Source organism: Electrona antarctica (assembly GCF_951216825.1).
Source record: "Electrona antarctica genome assembly, chromosome: 2".
Lineage (NCBI taxonomy): Eukaryota > Metazoa > Chordata > Actinopteri > Myctophiformes > Myctophidae > Electrona > Electrona antarctica.
In genome coordinates, this window is record NC_136807.1 from 31,463,057 (window position 1) to 31,485,239 (window position 22,183).

At 44.5% G+C, this 22,183-nt stretch overlaps 1 protein-coding gene across 3 annotated transcripts in view; it reads left to right on the forward strand.

Moving 5' to 3' along the window:
* The window catches only part of LOC306918149 (BICD cargo adaptor 2), a 70,004-nt gene that overhangs the window by 12,478 nt on the left and 35,343 nt on the right, over window positions 1–22,183 (forward strand). For all 3 annotated transcript variants that reach the window (XR_013789291.1, XM_079496033.1, XM_079496034.1), the window contains exon 2: window positions 17,063–17,275. Coding sequence is in view for 2 of the 3 variants with exons in the window: in XM_079496033.1 (XP_079352159.1) it covers window positions 17,063–17,275 (213 nt within the window). In the remaining variant the exon portion in view is untranslated. The remainder of the gene's footprint in view (window positions 1–17,062; window positions 17,276–22,183) is intronic.

Below are 22,183 nucleotides of genomic sequence, written 5' to 3' on the forward strand. Positions count from 1 at the left end.
GACGTAGAGGTACCACAAGAGCAGCCTGAGGTGACGTGACGTAGAGGTACCACAAGAGCAGCCTGAGGTGACGTAGAGGTACCACAAGAGCAGCCTGAGGTGACGTAGAGGTACCACAAGAGCAGCCTGAGGTGACGTAGAGGTACCACAAGAGCAGCCTGAGGTGACGTAGAGGTACCACAAGAGCAGCCTGAGGTGACGTAGAGGTACCACAAGAGCAGCCTGAGGTGACGTGACGTAGAGGTACCACAAGAGCAGCGCGAGAGGTGACGTGACGTAGAGGTACCACAAGAGCAGCACGATAGGTGAAGTGACGTAGAGGTACCACAAGAGCAGCGCGAGAGGTGACGTGACGTAGAGGTACCACAAGAGCAGCGCGAGAGGTGACGTGATGTAGAGGTACCACAAGAGCAGCGCGAGAGGTGACGTGACGTAGAGGTACCACAAGAGCAGCGTGAGAGGTGACGTGACGTAGAGGTACCACAAGAGCAGCGCGAGAGGTACTCTCATAGGAGCCAACCAATTATATCGAGCCAACAGAGGTACTTCTGGCAGACTTCCGGGTGCTTCAAAACGCCACTGAGCAACTTCCATTAAAAGCTGGGGGTTGGGCTGTCCGTTCTCTAGTTTATATACGCTTACAGTAAGCCCTATGTTATACATCATAGAGCGGCGGTGTCATGCGAATCGCGAAAGTAGCTAAAATAGCAGACACGTTGTGGGTTTGTAGATCCGGTGTATTTGACAATGTTTGAAAACTTTAGCCTGTATGCCCAATATAGGGACGGAAAGCCCTAAGTGGATAAACTGGACAGATGTGGTTTGGCTAACATCCTATAATCTCACCTATGCCTACACCTATCTCTCAGTATACGTAGGCTAGGCATGCAATTACAGTTTCTCAAGTGTTGGTGTGTTGTGTTTGAATGACTGAAACGTTTAAATACAGACACACGTATGTTGTGCACTGCACACAGTACACATGCTTTTCTAATCCATGTTTGTTTTCTTTTTACTGAGCTCCTCCTGCCATGCCTAGAGGGCATATTGAAGAGCTCCTGGCTTAGGGTATTTGAACCCCCAGGATCACCCCACGTTCAATAGCATATACGGAGGGCGGGAATAAATATGTTTAGAGTCACTATAAGAGGACAGATGGTGGGTGCCCTCCCCTGACCCCACTCTTCTCTCTCTCTCTCTCTCTCTCTCACACACACACACACACACACACACACACACACACACACACACACAGGGTGTGTGAGGTGTCGTACCCATATCCACTGCAGAACGGCTCAGACAGGGGAAGAGGAGCTTATCTATATCGCGGCAATTATGCAGCCGATGTGTCCCAATTTTTAATTACTTCCAACCTGGCATCTCTATTTTGGGCATGTCATTATAGCCACACACTTTGAGCCGTTTTCAAAAATAGCAGATATACATGCTCACAAATCAGAATGCTACATGTTCGATCTGCTCATTTTAAGTTTGTGAAGAACTTCAATTGATTAGAATTTTGAATTAATGTTGTGCTTTTTGACAAAATATAGGTCAAAACATTGGTAATCGGTTAACTCAAAAATCTGACATCAATTTGGATCTACTGTTAAATGATTAGTGATTGCCTTCTCTCCTTCCTTGTTTAAATCTGTCTCAAATATGCTATTCAATTCAGATTAAATGTTATCTGAATTGAGTAGAATACTCCTAGTCTCCTACACACACTTCTTCCGTGACACAAAAGATACCAGTATCTTCTGTAAACTGATATCAGTTCACTGAGGAAGGTCAGATGGAGGTGGGAGAACATGGCACCCATCTTCAAAACCCTCCAGGTACTTATTTGAAGTTTCAAGTTTGTGGTATATTTAGTTTGCGCCATTGTCGTACTGTGTGCTTGCTTGTGTTGTCTGGTTCTGAAAATGAGACGCCAGAGGATGAGAGATCCAGACAGATGGGTATCAGTCAACCCCCCTGTGTTTACTGGATATTTTGGCACAGGCCTCTCCGATCCCTCTGTAATTTCACCAGCTCCACTCATCGCCATTATCTCCTTAATGACAGGGTGAAGCCTCTCACCTCAATTCATCTCACTTGAATTCATTTGACCAGAGGACCGATTCCAGACAGTGAGACCGACCCATTTCACTAGTCAGTGGTTCTCAAATTGTGGGGACTGTGGACCCCCAGGGTTCCTTGAGGTGGTTCCAGGGGTCCCCAGCTAAATTATTGTGTTGCTGTCGTCCAGAAAGTAACAGTTTTGGACATATGAGGTTTCAAACTGACAGAGACGATTTATAGTGAGAACCAAATGGACCCTTATGGCTCTAACTGAGAGTGTACAAAGGGACCCTTATGGCTCTGTAACTGAGAGTGTACAAAGGGACCCTTACGGGTCCAGTTGATTCTATTTTGTACTCTCTCTGAGCTAAATGAACACCCAGGATCTTACGGTATAGATTATTGGCCCAGAGATGAAACCTGGGTCTCTGTGGCCCTAATGCATAATCACACTGGGGGTCCTAGAAACGAAAAAGGTTGAGAATCACTGCATCTCGCCTTTGGATGTTCGCTGCATTTAATGGGTCTAGCTAATGGAACATTAGCAGGTTACTAGGTCCCTTCACCACGGGGCTCCTGTTAACATTAACACTGTCGCCACAATCAGCGAACAGGGACACATTTATAGACCCACAGTTCTCCGTACCCCCACCCCCCAGGCTCCTAGTGAAAGTGGGCTAGTGGGTCTGGGTCCCCCCACCCCCCTCTCTCTTCTCTATCAGGGTGTATTGTGTGGTGCCGTGGATGGTAGACTGACGGAGGACACTGGGGGAAGGAGAGGAAGGAGAATGGAACGAGGAGGGACTGGGGTGGGCTATCTTTATGGCGATAACAGCATGGGAGTTTGTGATGGAGAGAGGGGAGGGGTTGGTTTGCGATTTGGATGTGTGCCCGTCTCTCAGGGGTCCTTGAGAATTAGGGGGTGGAGATGGGAGGGGTGTTGGGCAATGCCAGGGTTCCCTGTGGGAAACCGGTTCGCTCTCTTTTTTATGAGCTAGAAGAATAGAGCTTCCTCCTCCCATCTGCCCTAATGAGACTAAAGTGCTAGGGGATTTAAATGGAGAATAGTCTCAACTTGATTTCTTTTTTTTTAGCTCTCTCATATAAGAATTGTTTTGTATTTGGATGCATGTCATTAGAGAGCCTGACTCATTGTTTACCTGGATGCATTTTTTTATTTTAATGCTGATTGAAAAGGGCTGTTTGATTTCAAATGTAGACGTGCCACGTTCTGTACACGGATATATGAAGTAGAATAAAGTCTCACACACACTCAAGGCTATATGTAACCCCCTCCCACACACACACACACATGCATGCACGCACACACATACACGCACACATGTGCGTGCGCGTGCACACACACACACACACACACACACACACACACACACACAAAATTAAATGAAATGATTGTTCGTGGCAGTCTCATATACACAGAGTGTAATTATTCTGTGTCTGGGTGTGAGCAATGGGCCACTCTCCCGTTTTTGGAAACGAGCGAGTAGGAAAGGGTAGATGGGGACAGCGGTGCTGAGTGGAGTGGACATGTGTTTCATTTAGCTTAGTTTGATGAGTGCTGGACAGAAGGAGGTTATGGATTAAAGTTCTCTGTCGCCACAACTAATTTCAGTCATTTGGATTCCATAGAGGCTGCGGCTCTGGCAAGCCCTACAGTAATAATGTATTTTATTTTAATGTTAAATGAGTATTTGAATTGGCATCTTCCATAAACCCTAAGGCTTTAGTAAGGTTTTTAAGTGGTTGGCTGTAAGTAGGATAGCATGAACGTATAGGTTTAGAACGATAATGCCAAAACATCATAATTTCACATGCTACAGTTTAGATTTAGGAAACAGAGTGCTAGTGGTGGGGGGGGGGGGGGGGGGGGTGAGGGGGTGGCTCCTTTCACCCTGTTTCACAATTGGCAGATTGGTACTTGGCCGAACAAAACCTTTCAGTTGTAATATTTGTTTTTGCTTTAACACCTGAGGTTAGCAATGAGAAACAGAACAAAACCAGAGTGCAGAAATTGAGACTGTCCTCTCCTGCCCCACCCCCTTCCTGTCTGGCTGCCCCTGATTGATTGGACATGTCTGGGGATTGATGTACGAGTCTAGGATGATGAAAAGGAACTCTTTCCTTACGGCCTTGGACACGTTCTTCATTTTTAATAAATTATCACTGATGGCTGGGGTTAAATAGCAGCTGGCCGATATGCATGCATCATGTGAAAATAACAACAAATACTCAAACAAATAGATGGAGAGATTGGAGACCTCACCCCACCCCTTCCTCTTTCCCCCTTCCTGTATATCCTCCTGCCCTGGGACATGGTAAGGTAATCGTGTGTGTGTGTGTGTGTCTCTTTCTCACACACACACACACACACACACACACACACACACACACACACACACACACACACACACACACACACACACACACACACACACACACACACACACACACACACACACACACACACACACATATTATTGTCAGCTGCATCCCAGCTGCTCTCCTTCTTGCCAACAGGAAGGGGTGATTTGTGTTTAGCAGTGGCAGTCATATCATATGGGAGCAGACATGCTCTCTAATCCAGAAAGGAGGCTTTGAACAGCGGTTTACCATGATCAGGGCTTGGCTCAACAGCACAGAGCAAAAATTCTCCGAAAGCAACCGATGGCAGCACACGTTCTGTGAGCGAGGAGAACTTAAAGTCAGAACGGCAGGCAGACCCACTCCCAAATATATGCAGACATGCTGTATGTTCTCACATTTTTGAGGGGCGCTAGCCCCTCCTATGCACAGCTTTGTGTGTGTGCCTGTAGCACGGAATGTGATTATTTGATTGGCTGAGCACGGAATGTGATGATGTACTGTATGATGATGTATGATAAGAGCGCCCCTCACTTCACACAAGTGTGAGTTTTGTTTTGTAGATGTGTTTTCCTTGGCCACAAATGTACAAAACTACAAATTTGATTCAGGTTGCATGTTAAAATGATCAAATGCGTCAGTAATTTCTTTGTATCTTTAAGTTATTTGCCCTGTGATTATGAAGCCTAAAAAACAAAAATTGTATTCATATGTTCAAATGTTGAATGCCAAAATATATTCAATCGTATCTGAGTGACAATTAATCGTCAACTTAAATTTGTAATTGTGACAGACAGCCCTAATAAGAGATGCTGGTTGAACAGGACTGTAGCCAGAGAAGGATTGAGGAGAGCAGGTTGTGTTGGACGTGGCCCTGGAACAGCCATCTGTGTCAGAGGAAGCCCCTGCACCTCGCTCTGTCACTGTACTGTAATTGGTGTCGTATCCATGACAACGGCTGTTTCCCCGGTTGGTGGAGGTTGACAGAAAGACATGCAGACCAGGGCAGCAGCACTTCCCAAACCTTTTAACGCGAGACCAAAAAGAGGAATTTGCCATCTCCACAGGACCCAAACGTACACAAATATATTCTAAATGTATGACTTAAGCCCTAATTTAAAAAAATATTGTAGATCAGCTATTTTCACTATGTACAATTTAAAAATGTTGTAAAGACAGCTGAGTGTGATGGGGCGGAAGGCAGGGCGACATGCCATACTAGGGCCTTGCAGACTCGGGCCTGGCAGATAAGGAGTTTCTTTGCATTGCAAATGGCTGAGGTCCTGTTTGTCCAGAGCTGGTACGGAGCATAGCTGAGATATGAAAGGTGATAAGAAAAGCAGATTTCACAGCCGGGCGGGCACCGATATGGTGGTGCAGTGTATCAGCCCTATTGAGTGTGGTTCTCCCTTGAGACCCTGGCTTTTTATCTCCATTCAATAACAGATTTAGCAGCTAAACAATAGAATGGATAAACAGACTCCACAAACATGTGCCTCTTTATTATTTCATGGACTGATAGTGGTGTCTTATTGTTATTCAAATGTACGGTTGAAAAACAATAGCGTGGTTCACGTCCTCGATCGCTTGGCAAATAACATCGCTTGGCACGTACGAAGTGTGCGGTGTGATTTTTGCCCTCTTCCAGCGTTCCTATGTCAATAAACCAAGAACCTGTAAGCCAAGACCAACGTTCTCAGAAAAAACTGCCTTACTCTGCAGAGCTGTGGTGGCTTTGTAAATGTTTATCATCATAGATTAGAATTTAGAACATGGTTTGTTTTAGTGGCTTACATTTCACTTGTCTCTGGAATGAAAATGGCCCTCGCTGGCTAAATTAAACATTCCATACCACGTAAAGGTGACGCCCCACTCAGGTCCTCCCACAGATAACATGTTGTCAGCCACATGCAGGTGTTGAGAATTTTGCCGCCGTACCAGAACCCATAATGACTGCTTTTAGTACTAATTACATAGGACACACACACACACACACACACACACACACACACACACACACACACACACACACACACACACACACACACACACACACACACACACACACACACACACACAATAATGTATGCTTTACATGAACATTATCTTCCCCAGTCTGCTGTCAGTGTAGACCAAATGTTGAATATAGATGAGCAGTATGCTTTACTTTGAACATGACATCTGACTTGGCTTAATGCCTACTTCAAGCAGAATCATTTATACTGTAGTGTACATCACGCTTAATAGTAGACTAGACAGACAAAGTTTGAATAAAACATGATTTATTTGATGAAATTCTCTCATTTTTTAAAAATTACTTTTGGGAGCTTCTCTGCCTGGAAACAAGGTGAGAGAGTAGGGGAGAACTCGCCAGTTTACCAAGTCGCCATGGCAAAAATTCTTCATCAATGTCTTCACCGTTATGCTAAGATGCTGTCTTCATCACCATTTCAGGAATTGTTTACTAATGAATTACATTGTTTCGGTACTTTGATGTTTACACTTTTAGCATTCCTACTTTCTCTAGTGTTAACTCTAAACAACTATACTCTCTCTCAATGCAATGCAATTTAAATGAAGGTGAAGTCAAACTAAATTGCACTAAATCGCGGCGAGTTGGTAAACTGGCGAGTTCTCCATGCAGAAAATGGTCCGTGCACCCCAGGAATCAAACCGGGGACTGACTTTGTCAGGCATCGTCATCATCATGTGGTACGCTGTACACACCACAAAAACTTGGCTATCGATGCCCCTTTTCTACGTACTGTGTTGATGAGCCTGATTAGACTTTGTCACGCAACGATCTTAAAGCGATCTACAAGCTGACAACCCATCACACATGCAATGCTGCCTTGGCGTGCAACGAAGTATTCATCAAGCTTAACAGCCTGTTGGCAGAGAACAGCTCTGTTGGGCTGGTGCATCACCGAAACGCTGCAACGTGAGTGTAATTAAGACTGTACTGATGTTTTCTCATTTCTGTGGTTGTGTATGGTTTTCTCAGTCAGGCGTGTTAGTGTGCCTCCAGAGTCTGATTAGTACAGACCTGTAACTTTGTGAGATGTGAGTGAGTGAGGATCCCAGTACGTGGTTCCAAACCCTCCAGCATCTCTCTCTCTCCTGCCCTTGCCTCACCCTGCTCCAGTGTTCCTCCAGGGATGATACTAGCTTTAGTTCATGCCCTTGTGTGTGTGGGGGGGGGGGGGGGGAGTTCAGCATAAAATCAATGTTTTATTATTATTTATTATTACTGTTGATGTTGTTTAAGATTGATGTTCTATTATTATTCTGCAACTGCAAAGCCAAACAGCAAAATTGTTTTGAATCGTGGCCCAAGAATCTTGATACTACTGACCATTTTGCTGATTGTACGTTTATGAATAATGACTGACAAAGCAACCTTCTTGATTTTTTATTATTTTTTAAAATATAGCTGGTCTGTCTCACTGTAAGCTTTGCTCACTTTGTGAAAAGCAGTGTTGTAGGAGTTCTATTGTTGGAGTGTGTATGGTTTATTCCAGGATGTTTAGTGTGCGGTGCTTCCTTCACCTGAGCATCTCTTCCTTGATATTCTCTGTGGTGTATTCCTTGCCTCTGGCGTATAGAAGTGCTCAGCCTGTGTGCAGAGCCGGTGTGACTCGGGTGCAGGCTTCTTCATCAAGGAGAAGACCCGAGGCTACCAATGCATTCTTCTGGCTTCGTCTCAGGAGAGCAGAACAGGCCTCAACATGGCTGGTGCAGAATGGTTGATTGCAGGGCACGACAATTGGAAATGGGAGTTTTTGTGTGTGACTGTGTGTGGGTGTGCATGCAGCCATGCATGCGTGCGCGTGCTCTGCTGTACACAGTGAATCAATCTGGTTCTGTGTCAGACAATATCTAATGCCCGGTTTGTACTTGGTTGCGCATGTCATGTACCGAAAATGGCAGAACTAGCCGCTTGCAAGTTGCAACGTATTGTGATGCAATGCTTTGTGAGCTTGCAGATCTGCTATTCGCTGTACTGGCATCCAACTATAAGTATAAAACAGTCTCTTCCACCCTCAATCTCATTTCCCTTTGCATCTCTCTCTCCCTTTCTCCCCTAGCCTCTCTCTATTTTTCTGACAAAATGTGATTGTGAAATCAGACAATTGCATTCATGTAAACTACAATTACATGAAGCACTCTCATAGAAAATGATTTATTTACACAGAACATCCTGCCAACATGTATGTTCTATATGATATCTAGTGACATGAGAGAATGCAGGGAGAGGAGGAGGATTTGAATCAGTGGACGGTGAATGAATCAATCAACACCTCTGTGTTATTATCAGGAGGATGGTAATCACCCTCTGTTCGTCGTCGCTCCATGTTCTTTCTGATTGCAGTCTAATATTAGACCTCACACACTGTTGTAGGGTTTTCAGAGTGGTAGTTGAATGTACAGTAAGACCTCACACACTGTTGTAGGGTTTTCAGAGTGGTAGTTGAATGTACAGTAAGACCTCACACACTGTTGTAGGGTTTTCAGAGTGGTAGTTGAATGTACAGTAAGCTAAAGCCACCCTGCACTGCACGTTATAGTATACAACAAGCTCTTTTCAACTCCAGAACAGAATATGAACACAAAAACAGATGATCCATTATTGTAAGCAGATGGTGACGGTCGCCGGTCGGGCAGCTAAATATAGAATTAATAAACACACGTGAAAATGCGTGTATCTCTGTGTGTTGTTTGAGCGATGGCCTCTGAATTAAACAGAGAGAGGGAGAGGGAGGGAGGAAGGGGGCAAGGATGTATGCTGTATTTACCGCTGTGGCTCCATGTGAGGGATGGTGCACGAGGCACACACACACACACATCGTCCATCCCTTTCTTCCTCCCTCATTCCTCTGTGTGGGCTTTTAACCACTTAAACCCTGTATATGTCATAGACCAGAGTTCTCCAGGGGCCCCCCTCCTTTTTCCCATTACACCAAGTCCCTTCGCCGAAAATAGACAATCTAAAAGTTGTGACTTGTTGTAGTCTTCTAGATCGTCTATTTTCGCAGAATGTCCAGAATATGGACGCCAGGGTTCATGTGGTTAACACACTGACCAGCCCTGAGTCACTCTCTTGGCATGCAATGTGACCTGACTTCATGTATGAGTCAGTCCGCCACCCGCAGGAAACAAACACAACACCGTATTGTTCGATCTCCACACAACAACCAACTCTGTTTCTCATAAACTGTCGCCAGATTGTCCTGCCGTAGCCTCAGCCCACCCTCTAGCGACACAATGCTTGTACGAAGGGCATTGACACGTGCGTTCTCATATCACGTTTCTGAACACGGCTGCATTTAGCGGAGTGTGTTTGTTTATTATTGCTAGGTAAGCATGACCTCTGTTCTACCCTATCGGGCATTCACTGGCCTTGTAAAAAAATACTGTGATAGCACTTCAGCTTCAAAATCAGCAAGGATCGGTTTACATGACCTGCCAGGGGTTGGGGATTTTATTCCCCTGACTTTTAAGTAAGGGATAATATCTGGCTAGGTGGTCATTGTCGGGAGATAATTCACCGACAGGGAGTTTAACCACCGAGGCGAAGCCGAGGTGGTTACACTCCCTGAAGGTGAATTATATCCCGACAATGACCACCTAGCCAGATATTATCCCGCTTATTACATGGCTAACTAACATAAATTAATCCATTGATCCAAAACACAACAAAAAAAGTATTCCATAACTTCGCGCTGGCTGCGTCTGCCCAGCTGCAGGGCTGAAGCACTGTCGGAAAACAAGGAAGTGAGTTGATCAAATAGAATCCATTTTCGGGTCCAGCTGCTTCGTCTATTTCTCGCTCAAATGTTTTCAAAAACATTTTTAAGAGCAATGTTTAGCTGTAAATTACATTGTGTGTCAGTAGTGTGTGTGTTTACATGGCTGTTATGTTGGAAACGGCAGTAAATCAAGCGGGCGCAGCCGCGCAGCTGGTGGTGCTCAGAGGGTTTGATTAGGCAGCGGTCATTATACAGCGGAGCGGTCATTATCATGAGATAACTCACCGCTGAATTAAGCGATTGACCAATCAGAATCAAGCATTCAACCAAGCCATGTAATAAATTTAAATAACAAGTTTTCCCACAAAACATGAATCTGTGAATATTTGTTGTTGATTCCCTGATGAAGGCTTAACTGCCGAAACGTTGTATTCATGTCTTACTCTGCATCCTAAATTCCTAATAAAATATTGGCACTTTGGCTATCAGCGTGTGCGGCCACTTTCTTGTTTTTTCAAGATTCCCTCTTCAGTTTATTCTCCCGTGGGCCGGCACAAAGTGGTGCCGGCACACGGCCCATGGTGTGCATAAGCATCCTCGTGCATAGTGTCTGTCTGTATAACCACTTTCACCCTGGCGTCTCTGTTTTTCAATTAGGGTTACACCTAATCTTGAGCTTTGATCTGATATTTTGAATAGCTGAAGTATAAAATATGGTTTAAGACAGTGATTAAGTGACTTATTTCTGGCCAGAAATCTACCCAATGTCAAACCACAAAGTCACTGCAACTCAGTGTTTGTATTGTCTCCTTCCTGCCTCTGTCATAGTCTGAATAAATCACAATAGAAGCTTACAGCCGAGGCCCGGGACAAGATGATAATCTGTCAGCCCCTCCAAACAACTCCAGCTGAGTTATCACTGGCTTACCAAGAACATAATCATTCATTGACAAAAGACTTGTCTGCTGTGAGTGTTGGAATGGGAGGTGCAGGTCCTTTCTTTTTGCCCCCCAAAACAAGGATGTTGTTTTGGACCTTTTCTGTTCTCTCCCCCATCTCGTCCCGTCTGTGGTCTTTGTTCTGCAGGTTTTGGTTTCTCTGTTGTCAAGGACAGCCAAGCTGCCAGACAACAGGAAACTGAAGGGGGATTTTAAGGTACAGTTGGGTGCCACCGATATTGTCCCTTATCATTTGACCTATTTAGGCCTGACCTCAAAACGATTTTTCAAAAATAGCAGACCTACAAGCTCGTAGCGCGCCACTCGGTGGCGCGCTATGAGCTTGTAAATCTGCTATTTTTCAATAGCTAAATTATAACATAATGTTTAAAACACCAAAAGGGGTTCCCGCCCAAAATGGGTTAACTGTCCTTTTGCGCAGATCACGCAAACCTCAGCAAAAAGAAAAGGACAATATCGATGGCCTCCAACTGTATTGTCCAAATCTCAAAGTGATTGATCCACCTACAGTGAGTGGTTTCTAATTGGGGCTTAGGGCCTAAAGGCAATGATTGTAAAAACCGAAACACTGATATTGATTGAAATGCTGCTGGTGTACACAGCCACGTGGAAACGGAGGAGAAGAGAGAGGAGAAGGATTAGCTTTTAACGCTTGTGTTGGTTTGATCCTGCACTTCAAAAGGCTGTGCAGTACGCCTATCTCTGGAGACATCGGTATACATTCCCACAATGCTGTGTAGCAGGCCTATCTATGGAGACATCTCTGTTTTGTTCTCACAATGCGGGAAAAATAAATCCCTACACATATTCTCCTAGCAGATCAGAATAGAATATAATTTTAGATGGGGTTTTTACTGAGGTTGCACTTATTGATCTGCTTGCTACCTGTTGGAGAGAGAGAGAGAGAGAGAGCCAAAGCCCCTCTGTGCGCTGCGCTCTTCATTGGATTACTGTGTGGGGGAGGAGTTTGAGCAGGGGAAACCAATGTGAACTCTCTGACCTTGCAAGGTCTCTGTAGGCTATCCATGCTGTTGGAAACATCACCAGCAAGGCTGTAGCCTGCAGAACACATCATTTAGCATCTCCCTTCCACTCCCCAGCAGCAGCGGCAGCAGCGATCATGCTGGGTCGGATCATACAGCAGGTCTGGTTTGGCCTTCCCTCTAATCATGTCACTGCAGTGGTCAGATTACAAGACATAACAACCCCACTGAGCAAAAGACGGCTATTAGACATGCGTCTAAAAATGCGATAAGAAACGGCTAAAAATCTAAGTTTTTTAAACGTCTATCCTTAGATTAGACGTTGATTAGCAGTTGTTTAAACGTCTATATATAGACTAGACGTTTAAACAACTGCTAAGCAACCGTCTAATCTAAGAATAGACGACTTTCATTTTTAGACGTTTTTTATCGCATTTTTAGACGGCCCTTTAGACGAATATTAGACGTCTATTAGACAAAACAATGCTCAGTGGGACCACATATCATGTCTGAACATGCCTTGAAATTGGATACACAAACATCATTGTTCAAATCAATGTTTGCTTTGAGTGTGAAATTAAAGCCCTGCTATTTTTGAAGTAAAACATTTATTTGGACACATTTTGGCTAATTTAGCAAAATGTGCGGATTACATACATTTTTAATTATTTATTATCAAAAGTAAACATCAATATCGGACAGTACATTTCCCAAAAGGAAATGCATGTATTTAATTCAGTCTGACCAAAAGCAGGCCTTAATGACAATCAGCTTTAGTGTCACTACACAGAACACAGTTACAGGTAACGGTGAGGCGAAACTCTCGTTTATGCAGGACGTCACCACCAGCCATGGAAATGAATGGAGGAGGAGGGTATCAACTATCAACAGTTATGGATTCTCCCATCCCCACGCCCAGGAAATCGAGATCACAGTATAGTTTTTCCCAGCGTTTGATGTTCAGAACTTTACACAATTCCCCGTGTTCATCATATGACTGTGATGGTATGAATGATTGAATGACACAGAGGGAAGTAAGAACATGTCGAGAGCGACGGGGAGGAAAACAGGAAGTGGTGAAAGATCAGACGCTCTTTCTGACCGATCATCCAATTAGCGGACTCCCTTGATCAGCGCTCTTCTGCTCTGTGCATTAAGGGGTCTACACGCATGGCGGGATCAGAGTGTCTGTGTGTGTCTGACCTCAGCCTGTGATGTATTTATGCACTGATCTGGAATCAGAGACATAAGACCGAGAGATATGACCTTTCATCTTTTTGTAGGGTATGTTTTCATGTAGTGCAGTCACATGATGAGTCTTCCGTAGAGCTAGACCAATATATCGGACCGGTCTGATTCGACAATTCGAGTACCATAGACGAATAACAGTTTAAGTCCAAAATTTTGTCTGACCCCTCCACGAAAAGGCCTAGTTGTCCTGACCCCTTATCCATAATTTATACATTATGGATAATTAGTGTGGACTATAGTACTCGCAGCCGATTAGTTTTCTGGCATCCCTAATTTGGGCATATTGTTAATATGCGAAAATTCTCTTCTCTTTCTCATCGCTAATCGGTGGTGGTCTATCTGCCGTCGATCGAGCTCTAATCTTTATCCAAAATACTGCATCTGGCTTCACATAACTGGTTGCCAATGAACAAAACGGTACAATTCGTTATTAATGCCCTGTTATAACTTGTCCTTCATCAGCCTCCTCACACATTCATAATCTACACTCATAGGCTCAATTGTAGACGCAACACATGGCTGATGTATTATGATGAATTATAGATTGGGTCACCAGATCATTGTGAGATTATAGTAGTGGACGCGTGTGTCAGACTCATCACAAGACTGAGATTACAAGGCTTGGGTGAGCAGATTTTGGCTGGGGTACTGCTCATTAGGAGAGGGAGACACTGTGTGTGGACGATCAGACTGACCCATTATCTCTGGCACGTGTCAGATTAGAATGATAGGATTCCCCCATTTTCCGATTGGGTTAATCTCTTTTCTTAATGACAAACATGGATTAGACGTGGCGGGTGCAGGGGGTTGTGATGACATTGATACGATAGACTAGACAATCAGCTGATGTTTTCATCGAGCCATGTGGGTCAGTGAGTGCATCGCGGTGAGTAATCTCACGTGGTGGTGACACAAACCGAATTACGTCATTTATTCCAGTGACGGAATGGAATCACAATCACAAGTCAGCATGTACTGGGTTTTGCCGAGAGAATAACTCGCGGTAAGCCTCTAACAGACAACTGTTGTGGAATTCTGGATCAGTCTGTAATTGATGAGGCAAGAGGAAACAATTTTTCAAGGTGGAGGTGACATGGATTAATTTAGGAGAAGAACATTAGACACACACAGGTCTGCATGGTAAAGTAGTTCTGCCAACGAACACAGGAGTTAGACCATAGTTTCACTCTAGTGTCACAAGGGGAAGATGCACCATAAACTACCAAAACAATAGCTATCAGCCATTAGCGACCAGCTTAACGCTGGTCGCTAATGGTGCCATTTATATTGACCAAAGTTGATATAGCCAACTGAAAGTGACCTAGCAAAACCCTGTGGCCTAGTGACCTAGGCAAACCATGTAAGGTGTTCCAGGTATGCAAGGCACGAAACTTGAACGCTAACTTTCCAAACTCAGTGGAGACACGCGGAATCTCAAGCAACAAACAGTTCTGAGAGTGCGTAGGATAGGCACTAGTTTTCCACTGCAAAAGAGAAATAAATAACACAGGCCCTAAAAAGCCCAGTCCACACCAGTGATTCATAATGCAACAAGTTGCAACTTGGGCTGTGTAACACAGGGGTTCTCAACGTTTTTGGCCGGGGACCCCCGGAAATGCTTTGGCAATGTCTCGGGACCCCCGCCCCGCCCCCTCCCGACCCCCAATATAAATTGACTGCTACAATAACCTTAAACCATTTTGGGCGGGAACCTCTTTTGGTGTTTTAAGCATTGTTATAATTTAGCTATTGAAAAATAGCAGATCTACAAGCTCATAGCGCGCCACCGAGTGGCGCGCTACGAGCTTGTAGATCTGCTATTTTTGAAAAATCGTGAAAATTAAATTAAATTTTTATTTAAATTTTTTTTTGAAAATAATTTGGGGACCCCCTAAAATAATTTGGCGACCCCCCGAGGGGTCGCGACCCACGGGTTGAGAACCCCTGGTGTAACACATGGCGTCCATGACAGGACAGATCAAGATAGTGGTGTAAAAAAGGCGAGAAACTGTGGGACATGTATGTATGTATGATAAACAAAACTGTGAATAGCTGACAAATAAAATAGAAACCCAAGAAAGGCTGAATAAAATTATATACAGTATAACATTGCTGCAGACCACATGACACAGGATGCTGTCTTAGTCAACATACTTAGTATTTGTTGTTAAGCAAACAGTCCATGTGTTCAACGTGCGCTGCTATCTCCAGCATCTTGACCGGCACGTGAGAGCTTGACGAGCCAGCATGCACAAGCCATGATGTCATGTTTCACTAACCCACTAAGCTAGTTTTACATGTTTCCTGTTATTTCCTTTCCTTTTATTTTACTAAGTCCTTGAAGTAGGTCAGGTTCAGAAATATAATTTCCACATGCACATGATTTCCTCTTTATGAAGGAATTACTGGGATTAAAATGAACCACTGTTGACCCGAGAAAATCCAGCGTCCGTCAGTCAGTCACGTGCAGTAGAGAGGAGGCTTTTAACGAGCCCACATTCCCCATGGCCCCAGGTGATGCCAGACCAGCGCGTGTGCGTGACTCATGCTGAGAGACCAGATGGGAATCTGAACGGCCAACTGCTGGTTACAGGATTGGACATGAAATGTGTAATCATGGGGTGATAATTCTGAGAAGACGGCAGAGAGAGAGAGAAGTCTAACCTACATTCTGTTGCAGTGGTGGATTCTATGACTCTTTTTTTTTATCTCCCTTTTTTTTCCTCTGGTCATGTCGTGTTGTTTGAGCGCGTCTGCCTTGTGATCCATTAACAAATTAAGGTCAATGTTGAAGGGAAAGAGCTGTTAATAGCAAAACCAACCATACTACACAGTCTCACCAGGGCACGTGAGCACTGCCGACACAATACTTTACTGTCCCACACTCCACATAGTATATCACTATAGAGGAAATTAGAAGCCTGTATCCTTGGTCGGTTCATCTTTATTAACTTCAATCCTGTGTAAAAAACAAAGTCTGGTATGTGTATGTGAGCTATACTGTGTATACTGTGTATAGCCCACATAAGGATGCTGTCTTCTTATATGGACCACATACTGTGTCATTGATCAAGAGGTCGTGTCCAGTGTGGGCCTAAGTTGGCGGGTTTACCAGGATTTTGTCCTACTTTTCCTGTTACTCCATCTGTGGAGTCTCTACTGAGCACATGCAGTAGGGACTGGCGTCCTGCTGCGAGCTGGGGGTTGGGGGGGTTAATGCATCCCAGATTGGGGGCGTCTGATTATCTCTCTTGAGTAGATTTGGGACCTTTAATTTGGGACTTTTGTATTTTGTGTGAAGCCTCCTTTCACAGTATGCATGGATGGATAGCTTTTGAGTCCCAGCTGAGCCAATGCAGTAAAAATCTGGCAACACAAAGCAAGGCTTTGGTCATTGCAATCCTGCTATTTTGATATTTCAATCCTTATCCGCGGCAGCCATTAACTGACATTATCCAGCTAACCGCTTAGCTTACTGCATGCTTTAAGGAGGTCTATATCTCCTCAGGAATTAAAGCGATTTGGAAGCAACTGGACAAATGAAATATGAACTCGGAAGCCTTTGAAATCAGTCATTTCTATATCTCTGTGTTTTCCCTCATATCATTTACAAAGTAGTCTTCTCCCTCCCTGAACATCTCTTAGTTTCTAACCAGCATCTTTGTGTCTTCAGGCCTTTGGACAAGCCTACTCCAACCACAGGAAAGTGGCAGCAGATGGGGAGAGCCGCGAGGAGTCTCTGATCCAGGAGTCGGCCTCTAAGGAGGCCTACTACGAACAGAGGGTCCTGGAGCTGCAGGCGGAGGTCCGACAGGTTCGCAACATCCTCACCAACACCCAGTCTGAGAACGAGCGCCTGGCTACCATCGCCCATGAGATGAGAGAGGTAAGACCAGGTTTCAGAACCGAAGTGCTGAGTCTCTTGATGAGAAAATTGAAATTGTTTGACATTTTGAGAACATTTTATTTTGTATTTGTTGTCATGTCTCTTTGATGTTGCCAGCCATGTTATCTGATCTGACTTTGATTTAATTCAGCCGGTTATGGTACAGGTACATGGTGCATTTATAAAGTGCCTTTCTCTAAAGTGCTTTATAATGTGCAATTGTGCATTAACATTCGCCCTCTTCACACACACATCCAGACGCCAACGGTGGAAGAAACCATACATAAGTGCCAAGCTACTCATTGGAAGCAGTTTGGGGTTCAAATTGGAAGGTTCCTGGATTGAACCGAGTGGCCATTCTACCTCCTGAGCCACTATTGTTGTAGGGTACATGCTGTAAGCTGATACAGCTACCTATAATACTTATGACCTGTCTGTACTAGCACTAGCTTTACTTCCCAAAGAGAAATGCGAGATCTTATCATCACCACTGTGATAGCGACCCCAGGCAGGAACATTCATGCGTATTGTACCCTCATCATTTGGAACTTGTGGTGAGTGGGAGGGGAGCGGGGGAACAGGCTCCATGTGTTCAGTTGTGGTGTGGTGTCTTCAGGGTAGAGTAATGATTAGAGGGTTAGTACAAAACAGAGGCATCTTGTTTTGCCCATGAACTTTGAACCTCCTCAATTGAAAGCTTTAGTCCTCCTGAAGTACCAGTACATTCTTACAGTTCCTTTAAATGTTTTCAATTAATAAATGTACAAATAGGTCCACCGCTGCCTGTATCACAACTCTACATTCCTGTGTTGAATCTGCTGTTAGTGTGCGTCCTACCAACCATGCCCTACTGGCCAGCCCACACATACAAGAAAAGCCTAATTTATACTTGGTCATGAGCTTGTATACGGCACGCAACCAAGTGTAAAGGGGCTCTAGCCCTTCCATTGTAGAATCACTGCACAAATTCCTCAACTTAACACCCTTCCAATATGACAGCACTCATATATTTATTCTACCCTCTCAGACATTACCAGCCACCATAATGGAAACCACTATTGTCTGTGCCCCACTTTAGACATTGTCTTGGTAAATGGTTGCATTTTCTATGGCGCCTTTATCCCAAGTGCTTTACTACGCACGCACGCACGCACGCACGCACGCACACACGCACGTGAGGCAGGCAATACAAGGAACAAACCTCATCGGTATCAGAACGAACAGGGTTCAGTGATTTACTCAAGGATACTTCAGCGTGAAGCCAGGAATTGCCTGGTATTGAACCAGGAACCTTCCGGTTCCTAAGTGGCCACTCTACCTCCTGAACCACTGCCAGCCCTTTGCATTGTGCTGTCACATCCAATCAAAGCCAATTGACCTCATTTGAAGAGAATTATAGAGCACAGAGGTGTGTGTGTGTGTGTGTGTGTGTGTGTGTGTGTGTGTGTGTGTGTGTGTGTGTGTGTGTGCTTGCTCGCGCGCGCGCGTACTGTATGTGTCGGAGCTGGCGATGAAGGGATTGAATTAACAGGTCTCCAAAGGTTGAACCCCCTGTAAGAGCGGTCAGTTCGGGGGCTTTGAACCAGCCTGATGGAGAGATGAGAGAGCGCTGCTCTACTACTTCCTTAGATGTGTGTCTTTGATGTGTAAAGACCCCTCTGACAGGCCAGGTTAAGACTAGAATATTAAGGACATGTTTGGACTCATCAGCTAATAACAAGAGGCAGTAGAGTCTGTATTCCACTGCATGCTTCCAACTCAACTCGACTCAACATGACTCCATTTGCTTTACTTATTTTCCACTGCAGATAGGACTAGGGGTGCTATCCGCGTTTTAGTGGGTATTAGACAGACTGGCTTGATTTGGGACCGTTTATTTGGCTTTTCCAAACAGCGCTCGTTTCGCCTGTGAACCAGAGTCTGTTTCTGATGTGCCGACTAAGCCTCTTCTGTACAAACACACCAGAACCATTACTCCCTGCACTAAGAGCACATGATCCCTCTTTAAAAGGACATAATTCCTCTAAAAGTGCTTTTCAGCATCTTCTTATTAAATCAAGAGAGACCGGTAAGTCCCCAGTTTTTAGAAACAGTGTTATTAACCACTTATACCATGACCGGAGTGTCCCAGGGCTCTACACTAGGCCCCCTACTTTTTCCCCCTCAACGCTAAATATATTTGCCAAAATGAGCAGTTCTGCAAGCTCACAATCTAGCTTCTAGATCGGAAATTTTCACCAATCTGTTCATCCCAGAATTGGAACAGTAGAGTTCATGTGGTTAAGTCAGGAGTCACTGGTGCTGTGCTGGTGTCACGTTCGCAGGTCATTCTGCGGGACAGGTGCTGCTGTGACCATTGTGTGACCACACACTCACTCACACACACACACACACACACACACACACAGTGACTGACGCAGTGCCATGTACGGCCTCCTGCCAGCTCTGATTGATGAGATACAAGGGGACGCGGGTGCTAATCGTTCTTGTGTATGGGAGATAATGACACTTCCAGTGGCATTTGTATGGGTGCTAGGAGGGGCGAGTGTGGCAGCCGGATGGTGGGCGCAGGGACACTGAGGCTGGCATTGTGGCCCGTGCGCCGCGGGAACACTGAAAGAACCCTTTGTCACCCTGGTTTCAGATTAGTCTGAATGCAGAGGGAAGAAGAGGAGAGAGTCCTGGCTGGGGCCTGGCAGACAGAGAGAGAGAGAAGGAATGAAATTGGTTTAAAAGAACGAGGGAGAGAATCCGTTAGAGGAGAGAAAAGGCTTAGTGAGAGTAAATAAGCCACAGTGGTGCAGACGCCACGTTTTTCTGGGACAGCTCAGCTAATCATATGAGTGACTCAATTTAGTCATGAAATGGAGCAGACAGGTGGGTTCTTCTAACTGTAGCCTTTTGTGTTGAAGCTTGTTTTACGCTCCGCTTACATACTGTATGTACAAAGACTGTTGCTCTAGTTGGAGTAAAGCACATGCATGGCAGGAGCAGTAGTACGGCTTTAACACGGCCTAGGCCCCAGGTCTTATTAGAAGTGGAGACTACAGTATATAATGTTCCTTGATGTGATTTAAGGTAAAGATCTGTGGTAGGACTGGTTCATAAGCTGGTGAGAGTCCACATGATAATGGCTCATTGTTGACCCCACCGGACCTGGTAAACACATCACCATCAATCACTGGAGCGTACAGTCTCTCTGCCAGTATACAGCCCCGCTGATGGGTTTATTTAATGTTTTACTGGGTGCTGTTTTTCTTCGAAGACGAGTAACGCCAACAATCAATTGCTTTTACAGCTATTCGTTAACTGGATTGTCAATGTTTAACGGTTTTAATGGGTGCAAAATATAAACCATATAATCCTCCCGTGTAGTCGCTGAAGCATAACCCTCCCTATGGTCCACAGGCCTAGCGTAGGCCCTGGAGGCTGATCAGCCCCGTCCCTGGGCCACGGTGCAGTCGACAGGATTAGACCCACACAATGAAGCAGTAACATTGTAAGGAGGCGCAGACTAACGGGCGTGACTCCATTAAATCCAATCTCATGTGATGAGACGGAGTGTGTCTTCACTGAACACGACTGCCTACAGCTCCCTACAGAGCAGCTGGGATTCCCTTTGCCAGAGTCTGAGGGATTTAGATCGGTGAAAAACATAAGGATCAGTGCAGTCCTGTCTGTCTTTCTTTCCTTTCTATTCACGCTTTTGCATGAATCTATATTATCTCCACAATAGTAGTATCACTCAGAAATCTCACAGTATGTAGGTTGATGTGCTTTAGGGTCAACTTGGCGCATATACAGTACAGCCCTGTGCCATAATTATGTTTTCAGCTGTCAACCTCAACCAATCCCATTGATTGAACCGTATATATTATCCCCCTGACAGTACAGTGGGGTCCTCTGCTTTTGTCAATCACTGTAATGAGGAAGTCATTCAGCTGTTAAACGTTATTGGTGTTTTTTTCTGCCTCATTGGCACTGTGAATAGAGCTCTTAGCCATTACGCATCTCTGCTAATTTCTTTATTACCCTTCAACTGGAGGGATTATAGACCTGTCATAGGAGAGGGAGGAAAATGAGCTCGGTTGAGTGAATTAGGATGAAGTCCTCTTGTTTGTGAAGGTCTGGAAGTGGTCTACTCTACTGTAGGTCAGTGGTTCTCAACCTTTTTCAGGATGCGAGCCCCCAAAATAATCATATTTGAACTGGGTACCGCACACTCTGATAAGCACTTGGAATGTATAGCATTACATTTTGTTTGGCTCGGTTTTGCGAGGCGTTGTGAGCTTGTACATCGGCTATTACAAAAATAGCCGATTTGCTCAGACACATATGATTCATTGTCAATGGCATTTAATGTTTGTGTTATCTACATATGACGTAAATTCTCCATTCATTGTCAATGAGAAATTAATGTTTGTGTAGGACAAAAATAGCCGATTTAGACACAATTTGTGTTAGGACAAAAATATAACACTAGCTGAATATAGGAGGGGCTAGCGCCCCTCAAAAACGTATTAGTAGTATTATTATTATTATTATAGAATTTATATTTAGCATATAGGTATATAGCATGCTCATCACATTACCCTTTTGGCATAATCCAGTAAGTAGCTCCCCTATGCATGTATTCATGTGGGAGATTAGCCTATGGGCCAATTCCAATTGACCTAATGTAATATACAGTAAGTGACGCCATCAGAATAGAGTTTTGATGAAGTGTGCTACTGTATGCTTTGTGCCATTTTGAGGTGTTTAAGATGTTTCGACAGTCGACGTTGTCAAACATTTTGAGTTTGTGGATTGGCTCTTTTCGTTGTACAACATAACAACAAAGTGTAATAGTGTATAGTTATTCATAGAAACATGACCTGGTGCTCCTGAACGGAATGTGTTTACTCGGGT